This window comes from Nicotiana attenuata, unplaced genomic scaffold (assembly GCF_001879085.1).
Source record: "Nicotiana attenuata strain UT unplaced genomic scaffold, NIATTr2, whole genome shotgun sequence".
Taxonomy (NCBI): Eukaryota; Viridiplantae; Streptophyta; class Magnoliopsida; order Solanales; family Solanaceae; genus Nicotiana; species Nicotiana attenuata.
Window position 1 is genome coordinate 97,204 of NW_017673567.1, and position 11,436 is coordinate 108,639.

General features: G+C 37.8%; 1 protein-coding gene across 2 annotated transcripts; it reads right to left on the bottom strand.

Moving 5' to 3' along the window:
* Nucleotides 1-2,374: 2,374 nt before the first annotated feature.
* Nucleotides 2,375-9,705, bottom strand: LOC109216746 (ninja-family protein mc410). Of its 2 annotated transcripts, none has more exons than XM_019380926.1 (3): nt 9,446-9,705; nt 7,342-8,529; nt 2,375-3,136 (listed from the first exon to the last, which is right to left on the bottom strand). In XM_019380926.1, exons 2-3 carry the CDS (start codon nt 8,372-8,374, stop codon nt 2,634-2,636), a joined length of 1,536 nt encoding a protein of 511 aa, XP_019236471.1. In that variant the 5' UTR covers nt 8,375-8,529; nt 9,446-9,705; the 3' UTR covers nt 2,375-2,633. The 2 variants fall into 2 exon arrangements, with proteins under 2 accessions (XP_019236471.1, XP_019236472.1); XM_019380927.1 differs by having other exon boundaries at nt 9,265-9,705.
* Between the last annotated feature and the right edge of the window lie 1,731 nt (nt 9,706-11,436).

An 11,436-nucleotide genomic window follows, 5' to 3' on the forward strand; every position in this document is an offset into this window, starting at 1 on the left:
CTTCACTATTTCGACTTTCGATCTCTTAAAGAAACGAGCTCAAGGGCCGATTATAACCAGAGTTCAGATGATCACCCCCATACTCGGGGACTGTCGTTCGAAAGACAAACTCGAACAAATCAAACTATTAATTATCGGGGGCACAAGCCTTTCAGGAAACCCCCGAATGTTAAAGGCCACGGCCATTCCCACTCGGGGACTGTTTCTGTTATCTTAGGCAAGCCTGAATAACTCAAGAAAGAAAGCTTACTGGGCTATGCCTAAACTAAAAGGCTACGGCCGTATTAACATGGCTCAGAGACGTCCCAAAACTGTACCAAAAAATAGGCCTTCGAAATTTCATAACCGGTTTTAAAAGCTACCCTCGGCAAACTACGGTCTGAGTTACTTACTTTGGGAGAAGGTTCCCGCATGTGTGTGTGAGGTTTGGGTGTTATTCTGTGCATTGCATTTGATGCCTAGAACTTGCCACGTATGTTTGCAAAGTGAAATAGTAGTTTTGTTCAGTCTTGGCAGTGATATAGGCGTTTCTTTGTTGAGCCAGATATGTATATTTTACCCACCTAATTGTTGTATATTGTAGTTAACTCCTTTGAGCCTGTAATCCTGTTTCTTTGGCAACCNTTTTATTTATTTAACTATTGTATGAAAGTTGAACAACATTGTATAAAAATTATATTTAAGTTGTATGATATTGTAGTTGTATATAACTGAGTAGAAATAATGTATGAAAATTGTAGATAAGTTGTAGATAAGTTGTATAATATATAATTAGTTGTATGAAATTTGTTTTTACTATGTATAAATCAGATACAAAATATATAAAAGAATATTGTATAAAATTTGTATTTAACTTGTATGTTATTGTAGTTGTATTTTACTGGGTAGAAATAATGTGTGAAAGTTGTAGATAAATTTTATAATATATAATTAGTTGTATAAAATTTATTTTTGCTGTGTATAAATCAAATACAAAATATACAAAAGACATATTGTATAAATTTTGTATAAAATTTATATTTAAGTGGTATGACATTGTAGTTGTATATAACTCGATAGAAATAATATGTAAAAAATTATTGGAAAACCCAACAGAACCAAGAATATTCTTGGAAAACCCAAGTTCAATGTTAGTTTCATTCTTCTTGAATATCTTCTATTTCTGATCCCACATTTATTTAGAGAAAGTCATACACCACTTTGATTATAGTGATGTTAAATTTCTCGTACCCATATACTCTTCTGAGCTCCTTTCCTTACTTTTTTGTTTTGATTATTTTTTATTTTTTCTAAATTGTTTTTCTATTCTTTTTTACTCAATTACACACATATAGGAGCCATGTGATCCGATCTTTGAAAAGATCAAACCATGATGCGTACTGTACAATAGCCTTAAGCTTCTAGGGATCAATTTTGGTTCCTAATGGCCCCCTTCTATTATTATTTTTTTCTATTAATAGATTCGTTTATCTTTGGATATTTTATATTTGAATTACTCTCACATCTGAGGTACAGGGAATGAGTAGCGGTAAAGAAGGATGGAGTGGAAAAGGATGCGATTATGAGAAGTTATTGGAGTGGGAGGTGTCTGGAAGATATAGTTATATTTAGTTTTTCAATTTTGCTACTTCTTAATTTGTTCGAAATCAGCATGGATGATTGAAGGCACTGCCGATGATTGGAGAAAAATAAGGAAAGAGAAGAAGAGGAAAAAAAAAGGAAAAGGGTGTAACTAAATCCCTAGATTGAAGGCACAGATAATGAATTTGGGAGCCTTTTAAGGTGGATTGTATATATTTTGTAAACAAAACTTGTTTATGCCAGGTAATTAGCTGAACATGGACATTAAGGGTAATAAAACTTCAAATGATATATAGGAATGAAAAAATCCCTATTTTGTACTGGGTCACAAGCCCTGTTATGTAATAGATTAGATTAGTCATTAGGCCCATTATATAAAACTTGTAATAGCTTCTACAACATAAAGTAAAGAGATTTTTTCTCTGAAAACACAGAAACAACATCTAAACTTTCTTTGTTCATCAGAACCCTAGCTAATTCTCTCCGAGATTGAGGTTCAATCTGAGTTTTAACAGAAACACATAAAAAACATTGTGCATCATTTGCAGTTTGCAGACCCAAATAAAACATGAAAAACAATCTACGGTGCAGGAGAAATTCATTTTTATTTTATAGTTACTTCAGGAGTAACAATTGGGAGTAACTCTTCCAGGAAGATATCCACAGAAAACAATAGCCAGCCCTTGTACTCCATAACTCTTCTCACATACATGCAACGACACTCCTCTTTGGCTTGCACTAAAATAACTGGGCCACTAACAATAGGGACTTTCCTATTCAATAGGCCTCCCAGTGCGGAGAAATGGAAAGTCCCAGAGAGCGCTTATGATATACTTGATAAAGAAAAGGTCATACTTTATTACAAATATTTTGCTAGCATATCAATTTCAGAGGCTAGACTAACAGCATTTAATGGGATATGTGCATATGCATCAAGATATGCAGAAACTCACACATTCATTTGATTATGAAGATACTTCTGCTTCCTACATTTATTTGAAGATACAAAGAAAGATGACTTCATTCTTCAGCACAGAATTTTATATTCAAAATCAGCTTTGGGCAGAGGCAGCCGGATTGCTACTTGGAAATGATGAAACCCCAGTGCCAGGTTCTTGACTAGTTTGCTCTTCGCTTGCATGCCGCACAAAGTCATCTGGTGACATGTGAGACCCATGACAAGCACAGACAATCCTGATTTGGGTGGAACTGTATCTGTAAGTAACACCAGATATTGTTCTACCATTTGGACCAGGACCAGTCGTTGAGACCCACGGTAGATTCGGGTAGGAACCAGATCCTCCAAATTTCAAATCTGCAGCAAGACCTGGCCTTATAGTTGAAAATTCAGAAGGAACTGCTTCTGCTCTGGGCTGCTCAGGAGGGTCTTTTGCCCTGAAGCTTATATTGCTTCCTTTCACATGTTCTTCCCCTCGAGAAGTGGAAGTTTCTTCTGCCTTATGTTGTCTCCCATTGCCTTTCACATGCTCGATTGCCCTCCCATCATATTGTACAGAATCAGATGACTTGTGCGGAATAGTTGACGACGTAGTAGCTACATAAACACAGCAAGTAGAAGAACTTCTTAGTAGTCATAAGGCTGGACAATTATTGAATTAACAAATCATATATTTATCTATACAACAGTGACAATGCAGGATCCAAAATGTAACAAATTGGTATTTGTCGGGAATTCTTGGCATCTCATGCAGCAAACTAGAAGTTTTAGGCAATTTACGGGCATCTCAATAGGTATATAAGAGGAACGGACAAAAAGACTAATGATGCAGGTTGAAAAAGTTGTTGTAACCCTCAGGGGTTGGCCTGGTGGCAATAGACTTGAGCCTTGGGGTTTGCTCCCTTTCAAGGTCTCAAGTTCGAAACCCACTGGGTGCAAACAATTTCTGAGGGTCATCGGACTGGGTAAAACCTGAATTAACCGTGGTGCACTTGCGGGAAATTCCTTGCCGAGGGCCTGTGCACCCCCGGGATTAGTCGGGGCTCTTAGAGACTCGGACACCCGGTGCAAATCAAAAAAAAAAAAAAGTTGTTGTCAAAATGCCAACAAGAAGGAACATGAAGATTAGAATGAGCATGAACAGTAAAACCCAATTAAGCAGGAAAGGGAGTTTAGGTACTTGGCAATAAATAAAGGAAACAAAAGTTGGGCCGCAATAATAACCGGTAGATCATCTTTCCTTAATTTAGAGAGGGTCAACAACAACAACAACAAACCCAGCTTAATCCCATACGTGGGGTCTGGGAGGGTCGACATGTTGATTTAGGGAGGGTCGACATGTTGATTAAGTATGGGCTGTGAATGCCTGTTTTGGATCTTCATTTACTGTGATGTATAGAGGTTACATCCTGCTGATGCTCTTATAATGAAATTATTTTTCTATTCTAGGGGAAAAAAAGACAAAATAATTTATCTCCACAAATAACAGGTGCTCAATATCCAAACTTAAGTAAGCTCACAACCTTCCACCTCACAAGTCTAAGGAGTCAAGTTCATTTTACATCAAGGGTGACATTTGTTGTAAAATTTTCAAAGTTCATGCATAAAGGGCAGCTCGGTGCATAAAGCATCCCGCATTCACGCACGGTCCGGAGAAGGGCCGCACCCCTAGGGGTGTGATGTAGACAACATACCCTAATGCAAGCATTAGTGGCGGCATCCACAGCTCGAAACCGGCGACCGATAGGTCACACGAAGACAATTTTACCTTGGTCCAAGGCTCCCCTCCAAATTCTAAAACAAATTGTGCCAAAGTTAAAGCAAGACATTTAATTTAAAACAGCAATGCTTCTAGAATTTAACAGTTAACAATTATTGCACAAGCCGCCTTACACATCCCCCTTACAAGAGAGAATAGTGAGGTTAAAATTGTAGATCATGTATAAAATCATATTAGGGACAAATGACTGGAGGCAGACAAGGAAAGATCTGGAGAACAGACCCGTTCTGCATTATGTGGAGCATTTGGCATGAGAGAAATAGAAGATGTTTTGATGGATAGAAGAAGCATGTTTAATTTGTCAAATTTAAGTGATTAGAAAATCTACTGCTCTGGTAGCAGAAGTCAGTTGAGGAAAATTCAGATGTTTTAGATTATTCAGAATCCTTGAGATGATTGTATTGACGATTTTAACATGAAGTCTTTCACTCTTTTAATCTGGTGCTGTCGTTCCTGAAGATTCACAGACTTTGATGCCTGTTATCCCAGTTATCCTGAATATTTATTCTTTTTCGACTTGGTAATTTCTTTTTTTGGATAACCGTGGTGTCCGGGCAAGCTTGCGCGTACCTCGACTAATTCCACGGGATACCTGCTACCTCCCACCAGCAAGCAACAAGTACCAGGTAACTCTTTCTACCAAGGCTTGGATATATGGGAAGAAATCACCTAGTGTTTTTGTCTCCGCTGGGATTTGAACCTGAGACGTCAGGTCGTCAACTCACTTCACTGACCACTAGGGCACACACTTGGGTGCAATCTGGTAATATTTATTCTTGAATATTTATTCGTTTTCCTTTGTGTAAAAATTCCTTCTGGTAGCAAATCCTTCCAAATACAAAATCCAGCTGAACTGAGAGACTGTAAGTATAAGGGGTTGATTCCATATTTTGCAATTCTTAGTATTACTAATTAATCCAAGTCACCAGTACTCAACTTTATTTTTTGACAAGGATAGTAAAAGAGAGTTGCAAAACTGCCTCTCGCCAAACCTTTCACTGGATGAAGCTTAGGTGAAAATCTCCTTTTCGTCCGGATAGGTAGGCGAGTTTTCCTTTTTATTAATCGACATTTTAGGATGTTGAATGACACAGTTTCCCTATAACTACAACTGGACGCATAAGATATGAAGCCTTCACGAAAGAATGACTAAACAAAAAAAGGTTTCATAATAAATTTCTACTGAACCTAGTTTATGACTTTATGCCACTTGAAGGAAATAGATCATCAAAACTAATTCCAACTTTCTAGCCCATACACATCTATATCATTTGTTTTTCTTGGAGAAACTTCCAATGCGGGATGGTCTCTGACAGTGACTTATTGAAGTCTTCACCGTCGTTAAAACCCTAAGGAAGACCATAATGTTAAGGTTCACTACGAGCGAAGATTTATTGCATATGCTACAAATACTAGTGGGGCAAATTTCAGTGGAATACGTATCGTGACAAAATATAATCAAACAGCCTCCCTTTTCCCGGGCCGAAGCTCCAACTCTTAGCTGCTAGATTTCACCACCCTCATCTACAATCGAGGGAAACCATCAATAGGCACATCTTAGCTGCCGTTGCAAGAATATCTCCCTCCCCCTCCCCCTCTCTCTATCTTAATGTGCATGTACAAACACTTTTTACAGGCACAGATAAACATACTTATATAGATGCAACAAACAAGACTACAGAAACATTGACGACCAATCTAAGTAAAAAAGCGCCCAAGGTGACAGATATAGAGAAAGGGCTCCGGATTTAAATACTGACAACTTTGGAGAAAGAGAATGTAAAGATAGTTCTGACTTGGATAATATAAGGGGTCGTTTTGTTACCATTATTACTGGAAATAATCCCAGCTTCAAATTTCCAAGATAGTTCTTGACTTGGATAATATTAGTGATTGTTGCATCACCTTTATTACCGGAAATAATCCCAGCATTAAATCCCGCTTCAACTTTCGGGTGTTGGATTGCCATTTTTCATTTCTATATTAGAAACCCGTATTAGTTTGCGGGTATTTTGTTTATTAGTTCATATTGAAATCAACATGGACATAACTATGCACATATTAGCAATACCAGCATTGAAGCATGTAAATGACAAAGTTGTCCTTTATACTATTTCAAGTTTAGTTAACCATCACTTTTTAACCCTCATTTGTTTCTAGTACGATTTGTAATAGTGATATTAAAATTGTCAATGTTTAGACTACATTTAGAAGAGAAAATAAATATTTATTTTTCTTAACATAACTTTCGTTTTACATTTCCTCTTAGCATGATCTTTACTAAATCTAAGAAGGATAATTATAAATTTTAATTTTAATCAACTTATATAATAAGCTAAATTTTAAACTAGATGAAGTAATGTAATATAGGCCAAAGTACTATTAGAAGAAGAAATATTAATCAAATTTACAGCTAACATATGTTTTAGATTATACATTGTATATTTACGATTAACCAAACATCCAACAATAATACAAATAATGCAGTGACTATTATTCCATTTACCCTTAAAAATATATAGATTTAACAGAATGTAGAAACCTGTATGTGAAACAAATAAAGTATTGGCCGAAATAACTGTGCTGGTTAGGGATATCTAACAACTTATAATCAGCAACCGATGATCTATGGTGATTTAGGAGTTGGGAACAGAAAATAAATGACTTCGCATTTTGTTATACTTATCATGAGCTGATATGTGATGGATGATCTCTATGTAGCTACATTTGGGAACTATATGATGAAATCCAAAAGCTCAATTAACTTTAATTCTTGTAAGCTAGGATATACTTGCATTTTATCTTTTACTCTGCATTATATTCAGCTAGTTAATTGATAACTTTTCAGTTTCCTTCTGTATACCATCTGTTTCTTTACAACTTAAAGAGTAGCTTTCATTTTAGCTTTCTTTTGGTTATTCCAAAATATTCTTTCTATTATTTGTCAAGTGCTATGGATCCTCTAAATAAGATTTTTCATCATTTTGGTCCAAACGAAAATCCATAGAGTTAAAAAGAAAACCTTGAGAAATATTTGGTCCATCTTTCTGCATATCTGAGCCCAGAGGACCTCTTCCATGGGAAGGGTGAAGCTGCTGAAGATGAGAAGCCACACCACGAAGGTTATCCTTGTCCAATGTTGGAAGCTGTACAGAAGAGTAGCCAAACATTAATGGCAAGTTTGCAGGTATGACAGGCTGGCTTCCTGGTCTATCTCCACTTGTGGTAGCCATCACTTGCATCATGCCAGGAACTGGGTAACTAGTCGTACTTGCCGTACTAACAGTGTTAGAATTCAGAGGCATAGAGTAAGGCAGGTTCATGATGTTTATTGATTGGCCTTGGAATGGGATAGTATATGGTATATTCCCAAACTTAACATCCTTCTCTGAAGAAATAGTAAACCTTCTTTGTCCTATTAATTCTACACCACTTGAACCAGGAACACTGCGAAGCTCCTTATGAACCTCAGGTAAACCACTACTTCCAACAAATCTTTTGGAGCTCTCATCATGCTGCAAAATCTGCCTGGATGTTGAACCCACAGTTTCAGAATCAGCTACATCTTCATTTTCTGCAGTTGAACCTTCATCAGTGGTTATTGAAATGTGTGATGTCCTGGTCTTGTCATGCGTATCAGCATGATGACCTTCTCTCTCTTGCTTCTTCTGTTGACTTGACTCCCTGAACAGATTTTTACGTTTGTCACCCACATCAGCTCTCTTATCTTCTTCAACTTCTACAGGTCTACTATCATTTTGAACCCAGAATCCTCCACTATTTAACTTTTTAGAAGCATCTACGTCAACATTAATGCTGGAGAGCAAGTTCCCCTCATGTTTGGTTGAATCACTTCTCTGAGAACCCACACCAGAATCATGCTTTTGGCTGCTAGTGCCTCCATCCAGAAAGTTCTTGAAATCATTGATCACCTTGCCATCTCTATCAACTTCCTCAACCTTAGAATCCGATGAGCTCCCACTTTTACTTTTCTCGGAGGCAGCCCCTCCACGACAGGGCAGACCCAAGCTCAGATCAAGATCGTTTTCATCCATTTTGATCAAACACAAAACACAGTGACCAAATTCACCCGTTAAACTTCAAGTCACTCTGCCCACCCAAAGAAGAAATAAAGTTTCACTCTGCAATATTTTACTGCTTCCTCCTGAATGCTAGAAACATTATTGAGATGGAACACCTCCTATAACATCTGTTCATGCAAAACATGGATGAGTAACATCTCGCAGACAAGAACAAATAACGTTTCATCATATAACCAAGGAAAAAAAAATACTAATTATTTCTCAAAATAAAAAGTAGAAGACATGCTTGCATTTACAATACATAAAGGCAACAAGAAAAAGCTCAATACAACATGCAGAGAACAACAAGATTAGTTTCTCTGAAAGTCCCATATGTGGTGTTAAATTAACATAAGAAAGCCAGAAATGCTTACGGGAGTGGTTTATATCTCATTCTATGATTATTCAGTTTAGGCAGATCGATTGAAACAAGTGAGCTTAATACTCATCCACCTGCAATGGCTAAGATTTAATATATATGTATAAAAAAAAAATTGACCTATATATGCAGCATACTTTTCTATATATAGAGTATAATTTTTGGACGAAGGGTGCGACTGACCAGCTTCCATCTATGTGACTACGCCACGGACCGTATTTATATCAGGCTAAACCTTCAGAAAGTCATCTTCCCCAAGTATTCCCGCTAAAATTAACAATCAAAAAGACACCAATTCATTTGCACACAAAATTAACTAGATCTAAAATCTAAACTAAAGCCCACAAAGCAAAAATAAACTAAGGAAACCCAATTAAAGAAGCCATCTATAGGCACAAACAAATTACAAATCTATCTAACACACAGATCAGCCTCTAACATCCACCTTGCACAAAACCTTAATTAATAACAAAAAATTACTTACTGAGAGCACAGATACAAAGTAGAAAACTGACAAGTTCGAATTTCAGATGGTCAAATGAAAAGGGTTAAAAGTCTTCACTCAGAATATTCAAACTAGACTAGTAAAATTTAAAATAAAGAAAAGGATTGTAGGAATAAAGGGATTTTGTGATATTCAGATGGAAACAAACAGAGGTATATACCTGATGAAAAGAGAGAGAAAATAAAACTACTCAGAAAAGTGAAAATGGAGGAAAGTGGAGGGTGGAGCCGCAGTGAGGGAGGGCGACGGCTAGGTGGGTAGGGGCAGCGGAGTGAGAAAATGGGTTGCAAAGACCTCACTGACCAAACCTCTTTTCGTTTTTTCTCTTCCAACAAGGAGCACGTGGTGGACAAGCAACTTCACTTTACCTCATCTCGTATGGTACTACAACTTTTGTGTTTCTTCCGCATGTTTTTATCATTTCGTAAATTATATACTTATTGTCTGTTCTTTTATTGTAAGACGATAAGACTAGTTAAGTGTTTGTTCGTGATGAACGTGTAGCGATCCAATCAATCACTTTAATTTTTAGGATCATGTTCTTTGATTTGTTAGTTTTATATTTTATGACATGGTAGGTTCAGGAAGGATTTGAAACATTATCTTGATATTTGGAAGATGTATACGCTCAAAACCGGGCTTGCCCTTTTGTATGACTAATCGAGACCGGAACATGACAAACCAAGTTTCAACCTCGTGTTATATCGAACTATGATGCAAAGTTAGATTGTCGAGTTCGTGACCCAGAGACCGATCAAGATTGAGATCAAACAAGATCGAGACCAAGCAAGATACCAAGCAAGATAGAGATCGAGCGAGATCGAGGAAAGCTTACCGAGCCAAATAACGGAAAGCCAAAATATCCGCAATCGGGCGAGGATCACGGCGGAAATCCCGACAGTAACAAGAAGAGGCCGATTAATTAGCTAATCATAAGATTTCTTACCTGATATAGAATTGTAACAAGAGTAGGACTCCCCTACTATATAAAGGGGGTCTGATCATTTGTAAAAGATCATCATATTCACGCAATACAAAGCAACATACTGTCATTATCTTGTTGTTCTGTTCATAAGCCAGTTGAAACATCTTTTGGTTCAAGGGTGACTGAACTCGAGGGCCAAGGCTATTCAATTTGAGTGGTTTGCATTTATTCTTTTATCGTAATTTCAATACTAATTTATTCTTCTTAATTTGTACCAAGTTATATCACGTGTCCTTAAAATCGCGTATAAATTCAACTATTATTCGATTTTAGGGTAAACAGTTTGGCGCCCACCGTGGGGCTAAGGATAATAGTTATTACCTAGTACAAACTTTCGTAACACACACTATTTTATACTTGTTCTTTGACGTATCTTTGATTACAGGGTTAAGAAATGTCAAACTCTCAGTCAGCACCTCAACACGTTGACAATGATCTCGTCTATCACGGCGAAAATGAGAACATAGCACCAGGGAACGATGTACACCCTGTTGGCCTCGATGGAGTTCCGGCTGTAGATCCAATCAACGTCAGTTCACATGTAGCCATCAACGGAAATTTGGTCGTCGATCCCGAAGGCAGCGTCCGTGGGGATGCTCGATCAGCCGCTCAAAGCGCACGTGATAGTGAAGATGGCGGGATCAGCCTACGGGTGATTTTCGAAATGTTGCAGGCTCAACATGCAGCAATAGCCCAGCTCAAAAAGAAGAATCACACACCAAGCAGGGTCGAGCCCAAGCCATCCCAGGAAGTTGTACACAGGGTCGGATCGATTTCAAGAAAATCGAGCGATAAAGAGTCGGAGACCAACCCTGCGATCATGAAGATGCTCGAAGAACTGACAAAGCGAATTGAGTCGGGAGAAAAGAAGATCGAGGCAAACAACAAGAAGGTGGAAACTTATAGCTCCAGGGTCGACCAAATCCCGGGGGCACCACCAATATTGAAAGGACTGGATTCCAAAAAGTTCGTACAAAAACCTTTCGCCCCGAGTGCGGCTCCGAAGCCGATCCCCAAGAAGTTCTACATGCCCGAGATTCCTAAGTATAACGGAACGACTGATCCAAACGAGCATGTCACCTCCTACACATGTGCTATCAAAGGGAATGATCTAGAAGATGACGAGATCGAATCCGTCTTGCTGAAGAAATTCGGGAAGACCTTAT